The sequence below is a fragment of the Talpa europaea genome, assembly GCF_964194135.1.
Source record: "Talpa europaea genome assembly, chromosome: 9".
Classification (NCBI taxonomy): domain Eukaryota; kingdom Metazoa; phylum Chordata; class Mammalia; order Eulipotyphla; family Talpidae; genus Talpa; species Talpa europaea.
In genome coordinates, this window is record NC_140076.1 from 84255813 (window position 1) to 84283458 (window position 27646).

At 42.2% G+C, this 27646-nt stretch overlaps 1 protein-coding gene across 7 annotated transcripts in view; it reads right to left on the minus strand.

Annotated features, from left to right (window-relative positions):
• The window catches only part of EBF1 (EBF transcription factor 1), a gene marked incomplete at its 3' end in the record, with an annotated part of 386163 nt that overhangs the window by 74703 nt on the left and 283814 nt on the right, over nt 1-27646 (minus strand). For 5 of the 7 annotated variants that reach the window (XM_084243402.1, XM_084243404.1, XM_084243401.1 and 2 more), the window contains one exon: nt 19812-19942. In XM_084243402.1, coding sequence (XP_084099528.1) covers nt 19812-19942 — 131 coding nt within the window. Of the gene's footprint in view, nt 1-19811; nt 19946-27646 lie in introns of all 7 variants that reach the window. The other 2 variants (XM_084243400.1, XM_084243398.1) reach the window with 1 other exon arrangement.

Here is a 27646-nt window from a genome sequence, read left to right on the forward strand (position 1 = left end):
GAATATTATTCAGCGATAAGAAAAGATGAGACTCTGCCATTGACAGCAAAATGGAGGGAGTTCAAGGGAATTATGTCAGGTAAAGCAAGTCAGAATGACCAAGACAAATACTGGACATCTATATAGCAGACAAATCCACAAAACACTTATAAAAACCAGTGGACATTAATAAGTGTAGTGGTATCTGAGGTTAAGAGTGAGCTGGGAGGGAAAAGGGTCAAGGAGACATAAGACATGGGGATGAGGAAATTTTAAAAAAAGAAAAAGAAATTCCTGTTCTCTTTCACAGAAAGTGTGGACCCTCAGTTTATTTGCTGGAGACGCAAAAGGATCTTCAGGAAGGCCATGTTCTGTGCTCCTTGCTCCTGGAGGCTGGGTTCATCCATCACCCTGGCTGGGTTTGCGGATGGCTAAGGGTTTCCCCATAAAAGCACAAAAGAGTTACTTAAAAAGTTTTGTCCTTTTCATATTGAAATTCTCCCCCAATGCACCGTTTTTTTTGTTGTTTTTTTTTTTTAAATAAGCAAAGTGTCAATTTAGCTTCATAAATCAAGTCACCATTTGGAACACCCCTTATTACAATTTGCACAATACAGAGAAGCCCTAAGGAACTACGGCGGCATGAGGGGCTGTTTTCCCCTGTATTAAATGACCCCAGAGAGTGCTGGGTTTTAAAGAATTTTTATTTTATTCACTTTCCTTGTCTTTTTCCGGCTGGTGTCCTTTGTACCTTCCTATCTGTTCTCATCTATGAGCATCAAAATGAGGAAATCAAGTTTAGTATTGTATAGAGAATAGAAAGCAAATGACTCTGAAGGGCGGTAAAAGCTGATCCTCAAAGATGTATAGTTTCAACTCTTCAGAGAATGCAACTGCAATGCTGAGAATTAACAGAGTTCCTAGGAAGTACATTGTGAGGACTTTACAAACAGTAGGAGGGTTAGAATTGGGTATTATTGCCCCTTTTTTCAGAAGTGAAAACAGAATTTCAAGATGGTAAAGATCACCCTTGTTAGAGCAAAAGATGAGATGAATGCAGTTCAAAAAATGAGAGACATTTTCAATCACAGAAATTATTCATAGGGATACTCTGCAAAGGTGGTGACAAACTCAGATTGTCCAGAGCCAAAGACTGCGTGTGTGTGTGTGTGTGTGTCTGTCCCCGGGCTATACCTACTTATCATTCACTGCCTGGTCCTCAGCTGTGGTTCCCAATTGGAGGTCGCCAAATGGTTATACTCCGATGAGGTGACATGTTTCTATTTTTTAAGAGTTACTTGGGATGCAGAGTAACATTAGTTCCCTATAATAGGGAACTCAATGAGTTAGAAAATACTTCCCCTTTTCTCAGGGAAAATAAATTCAAATGATGGAACAATATTTAGTAAATAGATGGAGGCATCTTTCTTGAGTTGCTCTTCTGAGGAACAAAATTCATGGACCTGATGAATTCATCAGATGTGACTGTAATGAAAACTACTGACTTGAGAGTGGAGTGTTGGCATAAAGCATGAGGCTCTGGAAATCCAAACAAGTTTCCACTTTTAATTGATTGCTCTAACTAAAGCAGAAATTCTTTCTTGAAATAGCTGTCCTTCACAAATGAAGGGGGACAGGGATCATCATCACCACAGAATAAGTTGGCTGGTTTTCTCCTGCTGTGCACATTAGGCTGGAAACAGTCCCTACACGTGGCCCATGATATGAAGGGTTTGCAGAGAAAGAACATTATATCCAACTTTTATAAATTTGAAAGAATAAACTTATTTACTAATCAAAGAATCATAGAATTTACTGCAGGAAGAAGGATCAGTGAGCATTGCAATCTAACCCTCTCGTTTTAACAGCTAGGGACACAAAGTCCAGAAAAGTGGAGTGACTTCGAAAATTGATACAACATCATAGGAGAAGGACAGGGTCTAGATGAGGAAGAACAGAACCCAGCCCTCCCCACCTTCCACCCCAGACTGTTCTATCCTGATTGAACTAAGGCAGGAAGGGCTCTATCAAACCTAAAATCCCCAAATCCCATCCCTGGAAAATTATGTTTTCTGTTTTGCCCTCTCTATATACTAACTATATAATTAAGAATGTAATACTTTTTATTTTTGTAAAGATTTATTTATTTATGCATACAAGAGCTGGGGTACAGGCCAGAGGTACAGGGATGAGAGGATTCACCAGAGACAGAGTGGGGAACAGAACAAGCAGATCGACTGAAATACACGCTGAGGGGAGCAGTGGGAGAGACAAGAGAGGTCTGCTGTACCATGTGGGTAGCTCACAAACTGGAGATTGAACTCATGCTGCAGTGGCTGTGGATAGCTTCATAGTGCTGAGACTTAACTCCTTGTGCCACTAGGGAGGCTCCTGAGAACTTAATACTTTTTAAATGATGATCTTTTTGTTTAAAAGACTTATTTTAAAAGGAAACTTTCTATCACTACTATAACTGGATAACTGGTCTCCCCTGCCCATATAAGAAGATCAGTGGATAGCAGCCTTAAAGGGAATACAACATTGCTCACTGCTAGCTACATGCTGTTGACACCCACAGAGGCATGCTGGAAGGGAGATTAGCTTGAGTTAGCAGGGGCAGACTTGTTATCCCAACTCAGATAACAGAAAAAAAAAAAGAAATTAAAAGAATTAAAAAGAATTAAAAGAAAAAAAAGAATAACTTTGTCCCCATGTGATTCATTTCTCCTAATGTCTGTCAAATCCAAGTTGCCTCCTATATTCTGAGGAGCAGATGCCCCAGACTTTGGGAATGCTGTTTAACTTCCTTTAAGTCACACACCAGGTGAGCTGAGCCGAAAATAGTATTCCCAAACTCTGGCATCTGACACAATTTTCTTATTTCTTGGGAGTCTCCATTTCCTTCACTTCTGTGACCCTAGTTATAAGACTTCAGTCTTAAAGTGTCTGATAGTTTCCTGAAACACCTCTACATTCACTGTCTTTTAAAGCCCACCCTTGTGGGTATGTATTCCAGATGGGGAAAGTTAAGGATCAGGTTATCTATTTGAAATCCGAGGAAGAAAACAGATATCTTATGCCTATAAATACGTATTTCCCAGAACTTGTCCCTTATTCATTGGGTCCTGTTTACCTCATCTGCCAAATTTTCCTTTCTGCCAACTTGTTAACTGAAGAAATTTCACAAGTTTGGTCCTATACTTTCTTCTCTTTTTACTTGCCTAAGATTTCTTGAGTTCAGTCCTGACTCAACCACCGGAGCTCACCCAACTGCCAAATCTGCACTTGGAGTTTTGAATGCTCTGGTCAAGCACCAAACTCCTCTGAGCAGCCAGGTAACAGATTCCCCAAACACACCTTCCTGCCACCTCCACCTCAACATGATGCACATTAAATTCTTCATCTTGCCACTTACGACCCTATGTCTTGCTCTGGAATTCCCTCTCTCGATCACAGGACCACTAGCCTTTGCATCACTCAAAATACACCACTTAGGGTCCTCTTTAATTTTTCTGCTTCCAATTTTTCTCTTAGTCATGTTGATCTTCCCCCACTGAGCTCCACCAGCTCTTGTTTCTGTACTTTCTTCTGTTCATCTTGCCACCATTTCTCACTAAGCCTGTGACAATTTTATAAGGGCTTTCCTAATGCTCTCTGCTTTCTCCACCAGACTTATCATCTTCCATATGACCTCTTCATGGCAATCCCAGAGTGAAAACCCTCTGCCCCACCCCCCAACCATGCACACAGTCTTTGTCTAAACTCCTCGGCATACGGTGCAGGGGGCTCTGAGGTCTGACAGTCCATCTCTCTCTAGTTATTACTCTTACTTTGCCTTTCCACATCCAGGAGAATGGGGTGCACAGAGAGCTGGCGCCCTGACCAGACACCTTTGCTTTTTCCATGCCATTTCTTGCCTAAATGTGCCGCGAGTGAAATTCTACTTGTTTGTTAAGACCCTAACCATATATTCTCCACCAGAAAGTCTGACCTGATCATAAGTCAGAGTTGCCTCACTTTTGTAAGAACTTAGATAACTATGAGTAATTTATACTCTTGTACTTAGTGTCCTGTTTGTTTTGTGTGTAAATGTTTCCCTAGCCATTAGACAGGGGCCAGGTCCAATTCAAATGTGTGTCCTCTAAAGTGTTTAACATAATGCCTACATACAGGATATTGCCAAAGTATCTCTAGAATGAAAACTTATATAACTGAGACCAAAATTCTAGAAGTTTGCATTCACTGGCACAGCAGTCCATAAGAAACCACTGTTGTTCACTTGATAATACTGACTCTTAATCCCTAAATTATGCTTAAAATTAATTATCCAGTTGGCTCAATTCAGTTCCCTGCATAAGACCACTGCTCAGATTTCATGTAAGTAGTAAAAAGGATTCATCAAGTTCTGTGGTTGTTGAGAAAGGTAAGATGGTACAAAGAAAAACAGTTAAGGAAGTAATACTAGAAAAAAAGTAGCCCTCAAGAAAGCATCACTAAATGTTCAATGCTTATTGCTGTACTGACAACATGACATGTGATTTTTCTTCTCTTCTCCTGAGGGGTGCACAAGAATAATGAACTAATATTAAAATATTAATGTTAATAGATATTTACATTCATATAAAACATATTACATCTGAATAATATTATTGTGAATATATGATGTAAACATACATAAGTAATAGTGTGAATAACAAATAATGATCATGTCAATAAGTCTGGAATAAATTTGTGCAAGCATTTATATCAGTAAAACTCTAAGTTATAATAGCATGAGTTTCTTGCAATAGGTATTACATGTGATTATGTAGAATGAGCTAGATATTTGCAGAGAAGAAAGACTTAAAGGAAGATACCAAGTCATCAAAGGGAAGTCACCTCTCAGTGGTAACATCATATGTGCTTTGCTCTTCTCTGCTTACCTCTCTGAATGCTCTAACCGGTCCACAATGAGAAAGCATTACGCAGGACAGTCATCAGTGCTCATCGTTAAGTGCAGCATTACAGTGAAACAACCACACGTTGTGTCCCTCAGTCTCTGATGAACTGTAGCCGACAAGGACACTCCCTCCCAGCCACCACTATGCCTGTTTCCTCCTCCCCAGATTCAGAGCACAGGAGCAGAAGGCACACCGGTGGTCGGCCAGGTGAGGCAGGCTTGCTGTGGCCTAGGTGCAAAGAGCAGCTGCTGTGCCTTTAAAGAGCAGAAGCGCAGACAGAGGGTGATAAGATATGGAGAGTCTTTGACAGATGTGTTGGAAAATGGAGAAAGGAAATCCCCCCACCTCCCATGGATGCACAGAAGGTTATAAAGGATGCTTGGAGGTTTGTGGAGGAGGCATGGAGAAAGTGGAGGGAGGACGTGGAGGACGCAGAGATGATCATGGAGGATCATAGAGGACGCATGGAGGGTGGTGGAGAACATGCATGGAGACCATGCAGAGGACTGTGGGGGGTCCATGTTGGATGAATGGAAGTGGAAGCAAAGCTCCAAAGAAGAAGCTGCCGAGAGCACAAGTCTCCAAAGGGTCTTTGTAAAGGTCTCCTCTAGTATCAAAAGTATGACCCTCTTGGTGGGTAAATGAGAATACCCAGTATTTTAAAACATTAATAGAAACATGTAGAATTCTGGAAAAGAGGGACTGACTTTTTGCTGAGCACTAGTAGTAGGCGTTATCTGTATCACTCTCTCCTACCACTTATCTATATTGTTGATGTGGGAATGACCTTGATGGCAGCTTCAGCAGCAATGACCTTTCACTGTGATTACTATCCTGTGACGTAGGAGCAGTTATGGATATTAGCTTGCTCACAGAGGAGAAAATGAGTTTCAGGCAAGTTAAGAAACACGGTCAAGGAACAATTAAAAAAGGCAAGTCTGTCTAACTGAGGTCTGCCCACATTCTACTTCAGCCACCCTGCCGGCTACAGCAAATCACGTTCCCATCAATGCTGGTACCTGTTATTCTCATTCTGCCACCATCTACCACTGAGAGGATGGTCTGGGTTCTGAGCAATTCCTACACCCTCAAAGGTCTGGGAAGCTCATAGGTACTCAAAACCAACCTTTCCTATGGGTGAGAGGCTAGCTCAGAAGTGTTTCCCAGCAAAAGAAAAAGGTAATTCCAAGATAAGCCATCATGCATGTGTTGCAACCAGTGGGTCGGCATGAACGAAATGTGATTTGAAGTTCCAAGCCACAAAGCCAAAAAAAAAAAAAAAAAAACCCGGGATTACTTGAAAGTACACCAGTGATTTTTCATGACTAACTTTAGGATTTAATGTATTCGCCTTAATCACCTTCAACACCAAAAAGATTTTTGAGGGCCTCTCCGGTGGCACAGCGGTTGAGCCCTGGGTTGTGAAGATGCTCGCAGCCTCTGCAGTGCTGGTTTGATTCCCAGGTGCTCCCCAGCCACCAGAGGAGGGTCCCACATGGCGCGCAGACCTCTCCTGCTGCCTGCTGCTCCCTTCAGCAGTGTACTTCGTCAGTCTGCCTGTTCTGCTCCCTGCTCTGGCTCTGGTGAATCCTCTCACCCTCCCACACTTCTGACTGTACCCAGTGCTTGTATAAATTAATAAATAAATCTTAAAAAAAATTATAAAAAAAATGATTTTTGAAAGTCCAAAATAAGCAAAGGCTTCAAGAAAAGGGGTGAAAGGAAGGAAAAGTGTCTTAACACATATGGCTAGGGAAAGCACCAAGGTGGGCACCAGTCCGGTGGTGTCAGATGTTACCCACCACCACCATCACCTCAGGCCTCAGTTTACTCATCTCACACAGCCCCAGCTCCCACCAGCTCTGTGGGAATACTGATAATAATGTTAAATATGCTTTGTGTTTTGGTAGAGCTTCTCCTGGGACCCTAAAGCACTTTCCAGATTAATTTTTTAATTTACGTATTAATAATTCTCACAGCATCCTCCCTCCTCCTCAATTAGGATAATAATATCCATCTCTTCTGAGATAGGCAGGGGGTGCTGAGTGATGGACACGAAGTAGACACTTAAATAAGGAAACTGTAACATAAAAGCATAATTAAAGCTTCGAAACCAAGTCGACTAAGGATTTTTAAAGAGACACTACATGGCAGAGACTGAACAAGTAGAGGTAACATCCCTCCACTCTGAAACGTCCATTTTTCTGTAGTTACAGGTGGTGCTCAAAGGTAGATTGATAGGTAGGTGATAATAATGGTGATGATGATGATGATGATGATTTTCAGGAGTTCCTAAAGAAAGCTCCTAAAGAAAGCTAAAATATGGAAAGTGCATAGTCTCGGTGACTGTACCGGCTGATCCTTCAAATTCTTTCTTCCCCTGAAGGACACACAATAGAAATCAGGGATGTGACTTTTCTCCTGCGTTCCTTAGTGTATTCTGGTTTGTTCCTTAATCAGGCTTCTCTGGGTTTCGAAACACACATTTTTTCTTTCCCAAGAATTGCCTGTCTCAAAGGCAGGATTTGATTTCTCAGGGAACGTGAGAGAAAGCCAGCAGAGGCATTTACTGTTTCACAAACATTCTGGTTTCCTTTTGTCCTTTCAAGAAAATAACTTTAAACCAATGTTTAGCAAAATATGTTGGGTCACATGAATGCCCAAAGATAAACTTTATATATGAAGGTCAGAGGAGACTTTTGAAACTAAAGTCTCAGGAATTGAGTCAAATGGACGATTTAGGAACCGTATGGGGAATATAACCCAAATGAAAATGCATACATTGTGCAAAGAAAATAAAATATATTAATAATAAAAAAACTAGCTTTTGACTATTCAGCTGTATCCCTTAACCCAGTCTGTGATTCCTCTCATGTAGACACAGACTAGAGGAGAGAAACGATTATTCCACTTATTCTCTGTGTCGCAACTAGAACGTAAACCCTGTGAGGGTAGAAGTTTTGTCTTTCTCTTCTTCACCACTGTATTTCTGGTGTCAACAGTGCCTGAGGCTGAGCATGTTCTCAATAAATACAGCCAGTCTTCACTTAACATCACCTTTAGGTTCTTACAAACCGCAGCTTTAAGAGGACCAATATTATAAGAAAGCCAGGTTTTTAAATAACATCATCTTGTTCAACATTGACTGTGATTCTTTCTGTCTCACCAACGTTTTGATGAAATAACATTGAACGAAATGACTGTTAGGTGAAGACCTACCATATTTGCTGAACACTAAATGCCTGAATCCCCCAAAGCCTTTACCCGCCACTAATAATTAGGATCAAAATTCTTTAAACTCTCTTCTGAATCTACAAAAAAAAAAAAAAAAAAGAATGAAAAGAAATGATCAATACACTCCACTGAGTAAAATCCTTCTACTCAAAAAAAAAAAAAAAAATTATTTATTTTTTTTTTTTTTTTGCCCCTACAAACGTCCTAGGGACCTCATTAAGCATTTGCAAAAATACATTGCCAATTTTGCTATTCAAGACATGGATGGGGTCCCTACAGCAATGCACTGGATGGTATGAAATAAAACAGTGGTAGGATCCTCTTTCAAAAGAGCAGATTTGGTGGGGAAAGAAGGTTAAAATAAACACATTATACTTCAACCATCCTTGGCTTTGTGGGTTGATTTATTTATTTATTTATTGGTAATTTATTTTTTTAAATAAACTTAGTCCGGCTCTTTTCCCAGGATGTAAGCTTTGTGCCAATTGGACTCCATTAAGGACTGGATCCTGTCCTGGCCATCTGGGAGCGGGAAACACGCTGGTGAGTTCCTGAGGTCTAAAGTATTCCAGAAGGAGGGGACGGGACACCAGCAACACCAGCCACTGTGGTTTGAAACTACACAATGAGCTCTTTCTCAAGGCTTGTTTTTCTAAATCCAGTCAAGAAAGAACATTGCTCCCTACTCAGGCCTCGCTGAAGGTCCTGGCTCGCTGCTTGTTGGTTTGAAGGTTAATATATATATATATATATATATATATATATATATATATATATATAAAGAAAGGTGGATCCATTTCTGGAGGTACTGAATGTTATCAAAGTTGATGGTTTGCAGGGCAGAATCCTTGTCCATGGAATTAAGGAAGAACGTATTTAAGAGCCAAAAGACAGAAAGGTGGGGGAACAAGAAGATTCACCTTCTTCCAAAAGTCTTTTAGGGTCTTTCAAAGTTCTAGATTTTAAAAAAGCCACCATTGTGTTCACTAAGCAGAGACTCGTTCTAAAACTTGTTAGGGGTACAGGTCGCGCCTGCACACTGTACAGCCAGGCGCTCATCCGTCACGTATCCTTGCAGGAAGTGGGTGCCACAGAACACTGAAGCCAGGCCCTCTGCATACAGAGCCATGAACTGCTTTCATGGCAGGCTTTTCAGAGAGAAGTCAGTCACATCTCCCTGTTTAGACAGAATATACTGACTCTAATTGTCCTATCTTTACTAAGGACTCAGGGCCACCACCATAAATGTGCTGCCCCTAATGCAGTTCTGTGTCTGCTTTTAGATTTTCCATTTCTGCCCTTGACATGAAGCTGTCACTGAGGCTACAATGGACGACCTGCCTCCTCCTAATTTACTGAACCTGGGAAACCAGATAACCTAATTTGTTAAGAAGTACTGTTCTGATTCCCCCAGTCTGTTATTTTATCTATTTTCTTTTTGGTTTTTGATTACCTCTGTTATCGTGTTGAGCTTGGGAGAGTTGTGGTTATTGTAACACTCTTCTCTGCATAAATGGGATTTCATTGCATTCTTTAAAGATGATTAAGAGATGGTTATAGAGATGATGGACTTTAGTGGGTCCAGTCCAAGCCTTGCAAATAACTAGCTGTGGGGCCTTTGGAAAGTCATTTAACTTCTCTGGTCTTCAGCTTCATTATCTGGGAAGAAGGTGGGTCAGGGAGAGGGAGCTAGTTACCTAATGAGTGTTGTTATAAGGATTAATTGATATAATAATGCCTGTAATGAATCTTGGAGAAGGCCTTCACTGGTATCAATCACTTAAAAAGTGTTATTTTTATTACTACCTAATCCTCAGCATAACCAACAGATTTACACTAAGGTATTTATGTGCATACCAATTGCACAATAAATATGTCTAAATAAAACTACCTACCCACACACGCAGCAATAAAAGCTAAATTGCAATCTATCTGCTACTGACACCTTAAAGCATCATTGAATACAATGGTTGCTAATAAGGAGCATTGGCTTCAATGGAAGGGAAGGAGGGCAGAGAGGGTCATTCAACAAGTTTTCATTCATGCCTTTGACGTGTAAGGTTCTGTGTTGGGCACTGCAGGAGACCAAGCTGAATTTAGCACGGATCCTGCCTTCAAGGGTCATGACTTGCGTTCAAAGCACAATAACTAAAAATAGAAAGTGCAAGGAACATAATGCAGTACAGAGAGGATCATATAGGAATTTGGAAAGAAAATACTCAACACCAGAAATGATAATGGAGAGTGCACAGACAAAGGTGCTATATCCCTGGATAAAGGGCAGAAGGATGCAATCACAGAAAGCAGAGAAAGGCACTGAGGAGAGAGGAGTGGCATAAGCAAGACAAGACTGCAGGGAAGAGTCACGCCAGTATAAAGAGCAGCTACTGCACAATGTGACTGGAATATAAGGTGAACAGTGGGCGAGGACATGGACAAGAGAGGTCAGAGCCTTTCAGTGGCATGCTTGAATCCTGAAGGAGGGAGTTGTGGCTTTAGGAAAAAGGGCGGCTGTGAAGGTTGCATGAGAAAGAAAGATTCAGGTAGCCACTCCAGCCATCAGCATTGAGCTCACATGTGACATGAACAGAACATTCTGTAGGTATCCATTTTCTTGATGTCACATGACTGCAGCCAGGTATGAATTCTGTCCTTGAGCCATGTTAAAATTAGACGTACATCATACTTTTGTGGTTTCCATTTTCAAATTACAGGCTCATACGTGTATTTCCTGAATGTGCTGAAAACAACTATTTGAAAATGCTTTCTTAAAGTCCCTTAATTATCAACATAGGGGATAGATTCCAAGATCCTTGGTCATTAAGAATAAAAATATTGACTAAAGCATTTGGGGGAATAAATATGAGCATGGTTGTAACGATACAACTACATTTTTGAAAGGTTACTGGACTATTTTTAACCTTTTTTTAAAATATGCTGGCTCATTTAGAAATGATTTCCCATAAAATAACTTGAGTGTGAAAGGTGTTCTTCAAAGTCATATTCCAAGTGCAGCACTATTTATTCAGACATGTTGTTTTTATTCTTCACAAATAGCTTATAAATTTGTATCAAACATCTTCTACCTAGTAGGTGATCAAATACAGACTGGATATAGACTTGCAATGTACATAGTTAGGAAAAAGTAGGCAACTATGCATTTTGTTTTATTTAGAATTTATTTATTGCACAGAAGAACTGGGTGGGTACATGTAGACCAGAGGTGTGAGAGGATTCACCAGAGACAGAGTGGGGAGCAGAACAGGCAGATTTACTGAAATACACTGCTGAGGGGAGCAGCGGGTGAGACTGAAGAGGTCTGCTACTCCATGGCCATGCATTTACTCAACTTTAAATTCAATGTATGGGGCCTCCCCAGTGGCACAGCGTGTTGAGTGCAGCGCTGTGAAGCTGTCTGCAGCCTCTGCAGCTCCGGTTCGATTCCCAGCCAGCCAGGGAGATGCCCACATGGCGTAGCAGACCTCTCCTGTCTCACCTGCTGCTCCCCTCAGCAGTGTCTTTGGTCCGTCTGCCTGTTCTGTTCCCCACTCTGTCTCTGGTGAATCCTCTCACCCTCCCACACCTCTGGCCTGTACCCCAGTTCTTGTATAAATAAATAAATCTTTAAAAATATATATATAAATTCAATGTATGTGAACCTCAATGTTTGTTAAATAAATGACAACCATATTTCCAGAGTGCCACATTAATATCAAATTTTAAAAGAGATGGTATTTGAGAAGTCTTTCTCCTTTCCTTAATTTTTTTTTTTTTAAGATTTGTGTCTCAACAACAATGTGATAGGGATAACAGTGTCAATACCATTGTGTACAAAATATGGGACACTTTGTACCTACCACAAAATGACACAAGACTGTGGGAACATCACGAGAAAACTTGGTACTTGGCAAAGCTGAGTGGGGGTTGAGACTGGGTGTTGGGAAATGTGGGCTGTGACCCCACCACTGAAGCACTAATGAGTTCTCAGGATAAGTCACTAGATAAATCTGAGACCTCTTTCTCCTCACTTCCAAAATAAAACAGCTACACCTGGTAACTGGAGAGGTCCCTCAAAGTCCTCAAATTATTATGATTATACATCCAGGCCAAGCAAGAAAGCCAGGGAAGCTTCTAGGGGTGTGTGTGTATGAGTTATAGTCGTTAATTTGTGAAGGTCACAGAGGAGCAAATCCTGTTGTGAGTCACAATCCTTTCTCAGAGCCATGTATACACACAAGCATGGAAAGCAGGTCAGGAATAAAGAATAGCCTTTAAAACTTTGATGGGGCCTCCCTGGTGGCACAAGGTGTTAAGATGCAACCTATGAAGCTATCCACAGTCACTGCAGCATGAGTTCGATCCCCGGCCAGGGAACTACCCACATGGCAAGGCAGACTTCTCCTGACTCACCTGCTGCTCCCCTCAGCAGCATATTTCAGTCAGTCTGCCTGTTCTGTTCCCCACTCTGTCTCTGGTGAATCCTCTCTCCCCCCACATCTCTGGCCTGTACCCCAGTTCTTGTATGCATAAATAAATAAATCTTTAAAAAAATATTAAAACCTTGATGGCCAACAGGCACATGAAAAAAATGCTCATCTTTGGCTTATCACATATCAGGGAAATGCAAATCAAAACCACAATGAAAAATCACCTTACACCTATATCAAAATTATGAGATATAAGAATGGTCCATATCAAAAAAATCAGAAACAAGTGTTGGCAAGAATGTAGAGAAAAAGGAACGCTTGTACACTGTTGGTGGGACTATGCTATGGAAAACGGTATGAAGGTTTATCAAAATATTAAAAAATAGATCTTCCATATGATACAGTAACCCCACTCCTAGGCATCTACCCAAATAATGCAAAAACACTAATTAAAAAGGATATATGTTCTCCGATATTCACTGTAGCACTATTTACAATAGCCGAGCCGTGGAAATACTCTTAAGTGCCCAATGACAGATGACTGGATTAAGAAGAGGTAGTATATATACACTGTGAAATACTATGAAACTATAAAAAAGATGAAATATTGACAGCATGTAGGGAACTGGGGGATGTGATGCTAAGTGAAATAAGTCAAAAGAAGAAAGAGTCCAGATGATTTCACTCGTATTTGGAAAACAGAGGAACAAAACAAAGAAATTGACAAAACAAACCCTAGAAATCTGACTATTGTTGAGGCTACCAAAAGGTGAGATGGAGGGCTGGAAGTGAAGAGGAGAGTGGGTTAAATTGTCTCTGGGGAAGGATTATGGATGCTTGGAGGTGGACATGGTATGGTAATATATGGGATCATGGGCAAGACATGGTAACAGACATCTGAAGATCTGCAAACCCCTAAATCACTTACAGTGTGGTCAACCAACATTATCTCAATAAAAATATATGTATTAAAAATTAATTATGAACAAAAAATAAAACTTGTCTTCCAACTTTTGGATTTAAGCAGCAAAATGTTTCTTAGCCTCCCAGCTGCCATTTACCCAAGTCTAGTCACCCCTAGATACTTTCCCCAGAGTTCTCACTATCTCTGGGAATGCAGCTGAGGAAAACATTCATCTGGATGAAAATGACAGTGTGGAGCCCATGGGAGCCTGATTGGTTCCTACGGCGATGACACTCTGGCTTCTCCTATCTGAGCTAATCGGGATCCTACAAAATCACATGCCATCTCATGCCAAGTGTATGCTGACTAAAACCAGATGCAAAATATGAGGGAAATTCTGTTCAAAGACTTGCAGCATTAAAAAATAATGGCTGTAAACATTCCTGGTCTGATCTGAATAATACTCTGCAAATATTTCAGACCATTTTCTCACATCTCCCCTAGCCCATCACTTCATAGTTGAGTTTCATGATTTTGCTTCATTACCATGAAATCCAGATGCACTCAGCCATCACCAGTCTATCCTTCTGTAAGTGGACTCCTCAAAAAAAGGGGTACTGTGGTCACAAAAATTTGGGAAAGGCTGCTTACTGAAGCTTAGGTACCAACAGTGAGTGTATGAGAGTACCCTTCAAATAGCCCTGCAAAGTGCTAGAACAAACACCTGGTGAATTTATCTGACTCATCTTTTTCCTGACTTACTGAAAAATACCTTTCCCCCCCCACTTTTCACAGGGTATCTAGTGCTATCCCAAAGAGTTGATATATTCCATAGAATTATCTGGAAGATGAACTGGAGTGGTATTCTGGTATAAGTTTCAGGTTACTATCGCAATCAGCATCTGCTGAGGACATATCAATGGGGAGATGCAATTTTATGGATCTAATTAAATAGTTTGGAGGAAATGCTCAGAATTCCTTTGCAAGTCAACATGGTATTTGTGTATAGCAAGCGTGTTTGAAAGAAAAGAACTATAGTGGGAGAAAGAAGCCACTTCCCACCCATCATCAATCCCCCTTTTTTACTTTGGGAGCATTCTCTGGGAAGTAAATGAAATAAAAGGAATTTTATAGTTGCATATCAATTCAAAAGGGATTTGTCTACATCCCTCACTTCCAGAAGGGAAAACTTGGGTCCAGGAACCAACACAGATGAAAATCTAGATCCTCTGATGGGACAATGTAAGGACTGTAATTGAGATCCAGGTTACCCAACAGGCTCCTTGCCCCCTACTCTCACACGAGATTTAAACCTTTTCCGGGATGACTGTCTTCAGTTCCCTCCATCTCCTTACCAATACCTCCATTGTACTTTCTTTACAGCCTCTTAAAAGCTGTATAAATTCCCTCAGATGTTTCAGTGATCAAATAAATAGATGGTGGGAGCCTGAAATGCCTGGCACAGAGATCCAGCTGTATGGAACTGAACTCGATGGGCTATTTGATCAGTCTGCTTCCAACTCTATCATTCTGGCTTCTAGGACATTATCTTGAAATTTAAACTGCATATGTAACACTGCATTATATAAAAATATATGGAGATCTCTATTTTTTTTTTTTTTACACAGAAGCAAGCTGTCTTTCCATAAAACACCAGATCTGACAGAGTCTAACTAGTCACCCATAGTACTTCATCAGCAGGCAAGTCAACACCCAGCAGGCAAGTCAACCAGTATTCATTATTTAGAATTAGAGGAATTCAGGAGGAGATATTAAAATAATGATCAGCTCTACAAACCAGGAACAGGAGATTCTTGCTCTACCAAATCTCATGTTAGTGGAAAAGCAAAGGCCACCAGCTCCATCTCTGGTCAAGAAAAACTCAACTCACATTAACCATTAACACACAACAGTCCTATGGTTCTTATATATAAACACTATGAAGATTTCTTGTTAAGTCTTTTGGAAGGAAGACAGGATAAGGAGCCACGAATACTGACAAAACAATTTTATTTTCTAGAAAGAAAGGAGAAATGGTAAGAAACAGTAAGGAAGAGTAACAAAGATGGCAAAGTAAATTCACAAAAAGTCAGGTGGCTCATCCCAAACTTGGTAGCTCACAGAAGGCAGCCCCAAGTTAGGAGCAATGGAGTGCCACTTTCTTTTTCCCAACCCTCAGGGGGCAATCAGTAAGCTAAACTGAACTACTCATTTGCAAAAGATTGGGTTGATAGGGGAAGAGCACAGATGAGGGCAAATTAAGCCAGCCCTATTTTCTCTGGCTGTTTTTAAAATTCTTCAGCTAAAAAAAGCCTCCAAATAATAGCATCAGCTGCTAATCTAAAATGTTATCTGCTTGTCCTGGGCCAACAGCCTGCTTTCTGAGTGCTTTGGGCTATAGAGTAAGGATAAGATAAAAGCTTATTGAAAATTAAAAGAACTACATCTTAGAGGTGGCATAAATTCATGCAGCTAGAGATAAAGGGGGTTGGGGGTATATTCTAGAGATGAGGTCCAGACTGTCTGGCCTAAGGTCACTTACACAGCCAAAGGAAGAGGTCATGTCTACCTGCAACACCAGGCAAGCATTCTTCATGAAGACAGATTCCTCTTCCAAGGCAGAGGCTCCAACCAAAAGGGATATAAGTAGAAAATGAAGGAATCACTCTTGCCTCTCGGATTCTCTACATGCCAAGCCTACATGATCTTGAAAGGTAAGATACCTCCAGCACAAGGCATCGACAGCATTGGTGGGCATTACCTCTTGTCAGATGAGGTAAAACTCTAGGGTAAAGAGTCTGGGCAGTAAAGGTGGTGAGTTCTGGAATTGGACCGAGTGTTGGGATTCAAATACCATCTCCTCTTGATAGCCAAACACTAATTTCCCCAAGTTTCAATTTCCTCATCAGTAAAAGGAGAACAATATGGTCTATAGATGCCACCAGGCACGCAGATACTAAGTAGCCAATCAAAGTGAGTTATATAAATCATTGTTCTACAGGTACAGCTTTTTTCATGGCTATCTTCTCTGAAATAATCAAGTTCTGATTCTATCCCATGGAAACCTGGAGAAATGGCCTCCCAGCTGGGTTGGTATTTTTTGCCCCTACCAAAAGAGAAGGTGCTATAATTTTATTAGATTAAAAACAACCACCCCAGTTACTGCTGCTCTTGCTGTCACTATCACTTCTACTTCTATACCATCTGGACTGCTGTGCAGGTCATATTTTTCCTCTCCTCTTCACATCCCTCTTCCCTCTCTCAAGATTCTGGGTTTTTATTCTCAAAATGTTGGGCTTTTATTTAATTTGTAAATATACTCACTGCAGTTCAAATCCCACCTCTAGCATTTAGCTGTGTGATGTTGAGGAAGTTTCTAAACCTCTCTGACACTCAGTTTACTCATATGCACAATGGGAATAATGAGAATATCTAATGCAAAATAATACTCATAAAGTGTCCATGCAAGATAAGCCCTTAGTGAAGGTGAGTTGTTCCTCAATTTTTCATCATTACACAGCAAGTTTTAGATTGGGAGCACTATCAGATTCTCCCCTGCACTAAAAGGAGGAGAAAATCCTAACAGCCTAATGATCTATGTGAAAATCTAAAGGTATCAGCAATTTAGAATACTAACAGAAAGGTTTACCTCTGCAAGTCTTGTTTTTTCTGAATGTCAAGATTATCAAGATCATGACAGCTCAAATTAAAGTCCTCCATCCAGACACCCAACTGCTAATGCTGCAGGGGACTGATTTATTTTAAAGGAATATCTGTTCAAACATATGGGGAAACTCCAAGGTCGGTTTCCACCAAGAAAGGGTCATGGTTGATTTATGACATAGCCACAAATGACAGCGTTTGGGAGGAGGGGGTGAGCAAAGAACGAGCACGAGCCCCCACCCTCACCTCCTAGGTCCATTGTGAAGGGCTTCTGGTCCACGGGAGGCAGTGGCTGTGGAGGCACCCGGGGTTTAGAGGATGGAGGAAGATAAAGGTATGGCCTTAATGGGTTTTTCTTTTCATGACTTGCATTGATTTTGTTATATGGAAGTGGTCCTTGAAAGCCATTTGGATAAATCTGAGTTGGAATTTAACTTCCCTTAACTGTTCCCAAGGGAGACAAAGAGAAAGTGGGGAAGCCAAGAGGAAACTGGGCGTCTGGACGAAAAACAAGTTGGAGGTGCAAATCAATGACTGTCTGAAGTGCCCAACTCGTCATCGCTTCTCGGCCTTTTGGCTAAAATCAAATGAAGGGCCCAACTCGTTATCCCACAGCCCAGGGGGTGCACTTGGGCTGAGTCACCTCCTGGTTCTAAAAGGAACCACCAGCCAAATGTGCCACTTCTAACACACTTCTCAGCCTCACTTTGACCACAGAGACAGGGAGCAAGATGTCCAATTTGTATTTACTCTTCTCCCCCAGTGAGCAGTGGGACGAGGAAAAGAGAGGGATGAAGATGGAGTCTATAGCACCAGCTGTCAATGAGAGGGGGCCTGGGTACTGCAGAGAGGAGACACCAGACTGGTAGTAGTCTGCCTTTTACGTGATGCTTCTGTATTTACACCCTAATGGATCCCAGGAAGAATGGCGTGCTGTCAGGAGGGGTACCTCAGCCACCTTTCTTGCCTACCATGTTCCAACTTGGACCACAACTAGCTGGGTGGACTGAGAGGTCCATCTCTGATTCAGCTTTATGAGAATTTTGATTCTCTGGCCAAACGCTTGCTGCTGGTTGGCTGCGTGGGCAAAACAAAGGCAGCGGTGGGGCTGGCAAAGGGCTTGGCTAAGTGGGTTCTTGGCAGAGAGACATGCACACAGAAGGCTTAAAAGGAAGGGCAGGCTCTGCTCTGCTCTGGAAAGATAAACACACTCAACTCTCACATTCTTAGTTCTGTTGATCACTGCACTTAGTTCTGTTGATCACCCCTCTAAGGAGAAAACACACATCATGACATAGATGGGCAGGACGTGGTATTGTGGAAGGACAGCTAGAAGAGGATATTGAAAATCTGAGTTCTCGTTCCAGTTCTGCTACCAAGTTCTCTACCTACTGAGCACTGGCACCCTGCGGGCTCCAGGTGGTCACAGAACTATGTGCCTCTAAGCCTTGGTTTCCTTATCAGAAAAGAGACGTGCTGAGAGCATTTCCCTCCTCTATGTCAAGAGTGTAGCACGTTTTAAGTCTGAATAAAGTCGAGCAATTCTTATGACTACTGGTAAAGCCAGAGGGATATGTGAGCTCTAGGCTACTTCATAGCCCTAACATTAAAAATGTGGTTTGATTCTACTCTGGTGAAAGACAAAGGCTTCTGAGCATACCAGCTAAGAAATCTAGACTCCAAGTTTAGAGAACAAAGCAAGTGTGCGTGGCATCTGTATAAATATCATCTGCAGTGAAGGTTGGTGTTGGCCAGACAAGTGCATGGGCAGGGATGGCTTGGAAAGCACAGAACACAGAAAGCATCATCACTGTGACTAGGGCACCATCACCTGCTAAGGCATCTGGGAGCTGCACCTCAGGGATTGGGTTCTAGGTTCCCCTGGCCAGTCACCTCCACTTGGATTATTACTGCCACCCAAATAGTGTTCCTTATAGAGACGCCTACAACAGACTCCATCCACAAATACAGATTCTCACCTACCTTGCTAAAGTCTGGAATGGGGTTTTTCCAAGATACCCTGCGACTGGGCCTCTCCTCTCCCCTCCCTAGCCTAGGACAGGACGATGCATCGCGGCCAGCCCACAGGACAAAGTACACCACTGGAGGGCTCCCCGCGCTTCCAGGTCAGAGAGTGGAAGTCCCTCTGGTAGAAAGTGTCAGTGACCCCATCCACCCTTCTGAGTTACCCAGAGTCCTGCAGACAAGAAGAGCTGGCCCACCTAGGTGGTACCACTAAGTTCTATGGTCTATTAGAAATTCAAGCATAGAGGGGCCTCCCCGGTGGCGCAGCGGTTGAGCGCTGGGTTGCGAAGCTGCCCGCAGCCCCTGCGGCGCCGGTTCGATCCCCGGCTGCTCCCCGGCCACCAGAGGAGGGTCCCACATGGCGCGCAGACCTCTCCTGCCGCCCGCTGCTCCCCTCAGCAGTGTACTTCGGTCCTTCTGCCTGCTCTGCTCCCCGCTCTGGCTCTGGTGAATTCTCTCACCCTCCCGTGCTTCTGACTGTACCCAGTGCATGTATAAACAAAACAAACAAACAAACCAGCAAAACAAATAAATAAAGCATGCCTCTAAAAAAAAAAAAAAAAAAAAAAGAAATTCAAGCATAGACAGTATCCTTAAGCAGACCAAGCTATTCGATTCTAGTGTTCAGACAATACCTACCTCACTCCAGACCAGCATGGTACCGAATATGACCTGCAACCCGTCAAAGAAATTGTCCCCTATGATGATCACCGTGGCGCCGCCCGTTGTCCATCCTTCACTCGGGCTGATGGCTTTGATACAGGGAGTAGCTGCTTTTCAACACACATGAAAAAAGAGAAGGAGTCTGCTGTTAGAACCAAACGTTAATGATGGGAGACTTGAGAAAAAGAAAAAAAAAATCTTTTATCTTCTCACTAACAGCAAGTCCCTCAAGACCTCAGTTATTTCCTAGCTGCACTGAGACCTGCAACCTAAGGGTGCAATTTGAGTTTTTAGAAGCATTCTTTTCATTATGTCCATGAAGATTTATATATGCACATATTTTTACCCCAATTTTTTTCAAACCTGAAATCTTATCAGACAAAACATAGAAACAAAATTTATCAAACGTTAAAAATTAAAACAAAAATGGGCAACTTTTCAAAATACTCTGGAAACTTTACAGAATTGTTTCATGATTAAATATACCTCATGAAAAGAAAACCCACAGATTTTTAGATCAACCTTTCTGTACAATGAGAAGCCAAGAAGAGAGGAGGCTGGAGCAAGAACTTAGTCTGGCTCCACACCTCCTATCTGTAACACTAACAGGGCAACATGCCTCATTAAAAATCATGAAGATTTTTTTTCAACCAATAGCTCCCATTTTATAGCTACAAAGTATGCAGGTCATGCAGGGTGAATTACGTAACCAAGTAGCTGAGTCAGGGCTCAACTAGAGCCCCATGACCCTTTGCTTTGTAGTCACTCCCAGGAACAAAACCCTACGACTGACTTTTCTCAACATTTCATATCTCTTCTCTTTCCATCATAAATGGCCCTTGGAGATGAGAACTAATTTGAAAATCCTGTGAGTCAAAACAGACTGGAGTTGAACATGCCATATTTCCCCAGAATTGCTGGGAATAAATGTCACTGTAGGATGATGTCTTTGAAATTCCTCCAAAGGCACCCAAGTGCCATCATGGTTGTTCAACTCTGGGATACCACCCTTCTGCCCACGCGATTACTTTTATGAACAGGAACAAAGCAAAACTCTAAAGCAAGGGGGATACTGTGCAAGGAGAGAAAATGACATCCTCCTTTTTAATAAAAAGTTTATTAAGTATCCAAGACTCACTTTCCAAGTAGTGAAGCCAAAGAGAGCACCAGTTAATTTTAACGGGAAAAAATTGGCGAAAAAATTATTGGACTTTGTCGAATTTGGCAAAATGTCCTCCTTTAACTTTTGCAAGAAGAAAAGAAAACATTAAGCCCAGCCCAGTGGGACCCCGGCTCACGCGCCACCGCATAAGCACGAAGGACGTGGTTTGATTTTGATTCAAATTCATCTTATAAAATTGCACAGAGAAATTTGGATATATCCAAACTAAACATTTCACATTGGCTGAACTCAGCAATGCATTTACAACTAAAACTGGGCAGTTTTTGATGCCTTTTCTCTCCTCCATGTTCTCCCCCAAACAAAATAGTCAAGAAAAGGTAAATGATTCATAACTTGAATATTCTTGTCCCATCCTTTACACACATACAGAGATGATCAATGTTCCCAGCACTTTTTCTTAAACAAATTTTTTCTTTAAAAGAGAAAATATCTAAATGCATGATTGAAGACTCTCAAGTCAAGGTAGGACATGACAGGGAGTCCAGGCCACGTCTAAGAGAAACAAACTCCATTTAGCAACTGTGTAAAATTCTTCAGCTACAAGCAGTGGGGAAACATTCTAGTTAATGTTTCAAAATTTCAAAATTTTGCATTTTTAGCTCGGTGTACTTGGCTGCTAGCTTGCAGTAGAGAAGGTGCTGCCCTCTCCCCAGGTGCTTGGGAGAAGAACAGCTATTGGTTTGACTGAACTGGTCTCAAAAGCATCCTGCCTGATAGGTCAGTGTGAGTCCCATGGTATTATCACTAAGTCTAGACCCTGAGATGACCCAAAGAAACCACAAAATGGTCTGGCGTTCATATCTGTATGAGTTGGAGATTGCTTTTTACTTTTTTAAATTTTATTTTTTAATCAGGCAGGCATCTTTCTTGAGCTAAATCTGGTCTTCTCCTGACTTTCTCATCATTGCACAAAGGAAGCAAAGACTTTCCTACAGGCAAGTTTTACAACAGTATCATAAAGACCTGCTGGCTTTGCACTTGACACCCCATCCCTTTTTTACAATTGTCTATTTTGTAGAATACAAAAGGCATATTAAGTGTGTGTGAGGTATGTGTGGTGTGGGTATGGTGTGTGGGTATGTGGTATGTATGGTGTGTGTGTGTGGTGTGTGTGTGATGTGGGGGAGTGTGGGGAGCTTATGGTGGGGAGTTTGCATGGTGTGGGGGTGTATATGGGTGTGTATGTGGGGGTGTGAGGTATGTGGGGGGTGAGGGACATGTGGGGTGTTTGTAGTATGTGTTGTGTATATGTATGTTTGCACGTGCATGCACTTTCAGGCATTTCCTAAGAGAGTTATCACATCCTATGAGCAACCATCCAGAAACAAAGTCACATGTCAGCTCATGAGAGGACAGAGAGTATTGAGCTTCTAGAGATGAACTGATGCTACAAGATAGAAAACCATCTTTAAGTTTTTAGAGAAAAAATTCCATTAAAAACACACACACACGGGCCTCCCCTGGTGGCACAGGCAGTTGAGCACTGCTCTGTGAAGCTGTCCGCAGCCTCTGCAGTGCCAATTCAATCCCAGCCGGCTGGTGAGGGTCCCACATGGCGCAGCAGACCTCTCCTGTCTCGCCCGCTGCTCCCCTCTGCAGTGTATTTCATCATTCTGCCTGTTCTGTTCCCCGTTCTGTCTCTGGTGAATCCTCTTACCCTCCCGCGCATCTGGCCTGTACCCCAGTTCTTGCATAAAATAAATAAATATTTTAAAAAAAAGCCAATCCATAAAAACTTTCATTAAAACACACACACACACACACACTACGGGGGGGGGGGGCAGGGAAGGAGGGATTAGGGTCAAAATAAGAAGGGTAGGAATTGTATGGGGACTATAACCAAGATAAAAATTCTTATATTGTGCAAAAATGTAAAATGATGTAAAAAATATACGAAATAAAACACACACACACACACACACACACATACCCATCAGCCCATCCCTGCACAGAGATAAGATTCCATTCTTAGAACAGTAGCATCATGCAGCCCTTTCTACCTTTAGACTTGAAAGTTTCTAAACGCTCCTAATCATCCTTATGCCATATCACTTCTGAGAGGATGCTCTGTGGTACTTTTCCACTGGGAAGTTTAGAAAATATGTAAAGCAACAAAGTCTGTTCCACCAAGAGAGGGGTGCATAGTAGATGTTTCTGGCACTTAGTACCTGGAGGTCAAGGATGCTAAGTATCCAACAATATAGTCCACTCACCAATATAGTTCCCTCGAGTGAACACTCTAATATGTCAATAATGGGGTAAAAAGCACCACGAGTAGCTATATGGATCAGGCCCAAAAGCACATGTTAAAGAACTCACATTCATACAGACCAAGGCCAGAAGCCCCAGTGAATACAGAGGCTTAGGGTCTCTGAGGGAGCCTGAGACGGCCGCTCAGAAATGGGGAAGCCACTGGACATGGTGGAGACACTGGGGGGGTCATAAAACACACGCCCTGTCTCAAGATGGGAGCTGCCACTAGGCTCCAGGCCTTGATGCCTCCACACAGGGGCAGCTCTATGTCGTCTGCTCTTCTGATCTTTCCAAAGAAGCCAGAAACCCAGGGTTTTATGTGAAACTTTCCCAATCTTAAGTGTTGGCAACTAATTCAGTACGTCTTAAAAATGTGTAAGCTAAACAAAATGTTTATGGGCTAGATGTTACTCCCAGAGCACCATTTTATACTTTTATCCAAATCACAAACTTGCCAGACTAAAAGCAGGACAGGAAACACTCGCCAATGTGACCCCGACCGCAGGTACCCAATAATCGTGGCATTACGGACAGTAAGAAAAATTCAAGAGTGTAGGTGACCCAACAGGGAGTGAGTGGTTAAATAAATTATGACACATCCATGCTATAGAATATGAAGAGTGTCATGAGAAGGGATGAAAAACATTTCTATAAACTGACATGGAAAGATGTCAAAATATGTTAGTAAGTGAAGAAAGCAATTTACAGAATAATGAATAGTGTGATCCCGCTTATTTAAAAAATGATACATATGAGCCTGTGTATGCTCGCGTATGCATGCACGCAGCTCTGTGTGACTCAGTATGATGGACAAAGAGCTGGAAGGCTGTGCACCAACTGTCCCCAGAGGGTCCTGATGAAAAAGCAATGTGACTGGGGTGAAATTGACGGAAAAGGGAAGCTACCTATAGATATCTGTAGGGCCTCAGTTTTGTCCATGAGTGTATAACAAGGGAATAGGCTATAATAATAAAAAATTAAATAATAGCAGAGCATCTCATTCTCAGAGATAAAGGTGGTACTTTTTAGAATAAATTGATGCTAACTTAAAATAGAATAAAAGCTGAGACAGACCCTGAGTGTCCCCAGCCCCCCAAGTCCCCTTTCTTTCTTTTTCATGATGTTGTCTCTAAGAAAACTCAGAAAATCCGAAGCTTGTCACTGACTTGCTTTTCTTTCAGTCAGGACATCCAGAGCAACACAGAAGCCGACAAGAAAGGGGCGTTTGTGACAGTCAACCATGGACGTGTGCCCGGGAATTCCAAGGTGAACAGATTTACAGGGGCGTTCGATCCAGCTAGGGAACATAATAATCCATATAATTCTTATCTCCAAGAAAACATTGGGAATGGGGGAGGAGGATTTGAAGATAAAACCATTTTACTGGCAAATTCTTGATTTGATGAATAAAAGTGTCTTTCTTCCTCACCCATGAATGTTCACGTGCCAGAGGTCCAGAAGATGACACAGCCCTGAGTTCTAAATCTCATCAAAAATAAAAGTTTTGGGTTGGGTTGAGGGTTGGTTTTTTTTTTTTTTTTGGTCTTTTTTTTTTTTTTTAACCTCTCCCCCACCCCCAACAGCCACCAAAGTAGAGATTTTCCTTCCTTCAAACTATGACAATAACATGATTACCCCACCACGGTTTAGCATAATGGCTCTGAAACGCTCGTGGCACATCGCAGAGTTAAAGTGGAAATTATTAGGTAGCTCTTCTTTGTTATAATAATGATCACTCCACAAATAAAAGCTCTTCTCCCAAAGGTACTGCAAGGCACAAAATGCTAATTCTGAAGATTATGTGTGCGCTTTTATTAAATATTACCATGCCCTGCCTGTTTGAGGGCTTCTCCGCTCTGATTGTTTTATGAGTACCATGTTAATGTCATTCCCATCTTGCTAGCAGCAGGCACACATTTTAGCGTTTGTATGAGAGTTGATCAAAGGCCACGTGCTGGGGGAATTGCTGAGAAAACACGGACCAGCGATAAAAATCTAACAGATTAATTGGTTTAAATTTCATTTCAGGGCGTTGAACTTTGGCTCAGGACTCTAAGACTACACCGTGAGTCAGGGCCTAATTACCAGATTTCCAATTTGCTTCTGAACAATGGTCATGAGGAGGGAAAGACAGGGAAGACGGGGGAAAGGGAAGAAAGAAACTGCTCAGGTTCAGTCCATATTTAACAACTAACGCTCTGTGTGCAGACAATGGCACTAGGGGACATTTGCTGTCACCTGCTGTACCTCCAGAGCCCTGATATTTCCTTCCAGTCACCACAGACAGCCGGAGAAATTAGAGATACCCTCAGCAGTTGAAAATTTTCTGATTTACAGAATCAATAATACAAGATTCCAGAGCCTGCTGGCGCACATTGGAAGCATCTTTATTAGCGAGGTGAATTTATATGCTGGAATCGCACCTCGGCCTCCAATAGAAATGATCTATTTCATTGATAGAGAGCGAGGGCAGGAGAGACATGTTTACCTCGGGGTTTATGGGTGGCCCTGGGAATAAGGGTTAATTGAGCTCAGAGGTGCTGCCCATTGAGGTGAATTAGTGGTGTGTGCAGCTATCAGCAGGGTCTGGGGCTGCTCTTACTTTTGCCTCTGAAATCTCTTTGTGTCGTGATCAATACCTCTCTTGTTTGGGTGAGCTAGATGGACGACCTGGGCACAGCACTGATCATCCCTTATCCCCAAAATGAGGCTTTCGCGACAGTTGTGTCCCATTAAGGAGGCCTCATTAGTGATGCACTGTCTGGGGCTTTTCTCCATTCCTGCATTTAAATACGCTGGGGAAACAGCTCTCCATCAGTTGGTAAAATGGACAAATTTAGCCATGTCCTAATCCCATTCTAGATCTCGAGATGAAATTCCACTGGAGTGGACTTTAGGTTATTTTCCATTTCCAGTGGTTGACATATGAAAAGATGTCAACTCTTCTTTCCAGCATTCTCTTAACCAGAGTTCTCGATGAATGGGCACTTCTCAAGAGTGCATAGGATGCTTATTATAGAGATGAAGATGCTGGCACCAGTCCTTACTGAGTTCAGAGTAAAGACAGACAGATGCAATTCTGTGAAGTGGATTTTAGCTTCCTGAGTAATTCAAAATTTGCAAATAGGCAAGAGCTGAGCTGTTTAAATCCCACCCTCCCACTCCAGCAAACTGGAAGCAGTCCCTAACCCTGTCTAAGTCACTGACCCCTCTAGCAGTCTTTGCCACCTGGGCGCCTACTTCACAGACTTCTGTCAAAAGGCATGACGTCTACTTGTGTTTTGTGGCTTTCGTAGGAGATAAGCACCAAGAATGCTAGTTGCTGCTATCACTGTTACTGTTAGCACCAGCGCCCCATTAACCTGAGCTGATTTACTACAATACCCTATGGTCTCACCATTCTGGGTTATGCTGTTTATTGTAAAACTTTCCTAGGAACTTCCACTGCAGCGACCTGCTAATAGAGCCAGCTCAATTTACTGAAGGATGAACCTGGCGCTCATCCTTCCAAAGCAGAATGTCTGTTGAAGGCTCTCCTTGGCCTGGAATGAATATTAATGGTGATCTTTTCAGAAAAGAGGAACTGACTTTTATGTTGTTGTCCCAAATTTCAGAGACTTGGCAGAAGAGGTTGCGAAATGCATGAGCTCAGCTCACCCGACAGGACACTTGTGACCCCATAAAATCTCAGGCCTCCGTCCCTGTATCAGCCTGGGTGGGGAGAGGCTGTGCTTGGGAGCAAGCCCGCAGCCGAGAATGACGGGGACACCGAGTACCCGCACTTGGACCCAGCACACAGACATCCTCTCTTCCTGCTGAGTCTGAACTGTTGTTTTTGCTGGGATTTTGAGAGAAATGATGACTTTCCTGACAACTCACAGCCCAGGAGCACCAGCTCTGGCTTCCTGTGATTCCAACCGCCAGCTGCCCCTTGCCAGCAAGGAGGACACTGAAGGGGGACCAGCCCTCCAGATTTTCACCACGTGCAGGAGGCAAATCTATTCTGGGCTTGCCTACGCGCCAAGTGGGGTCCTTAGAAACAGCAGCAGTCAGAATGCCTGTCCTGAACCCTGGCAGCAGTGTGTGCCAGCTTCCCTTTCAGAAAGCTACCCTTCCACTATTGGTCAGCTAATCAACAAGCAAACTCAACAGCTCCTCATTCAAAGGGCAGCAGTTTCATTTTAACACTTCTTTTCTTGCTTTAACTTGCACTACTGGATTTATTTCTGCCTTCCTTTATTTTTCTTTCAGTAATTGCTGTATGCAGCTAAGCATTTTATAATGTATTAGAGTTTTTATTTTGTTTTGTTATTGGTCTGCACTGATTGCCCTATCTCTGGCATATGTAGATATGACTTGGGAAAGAATCATGTAT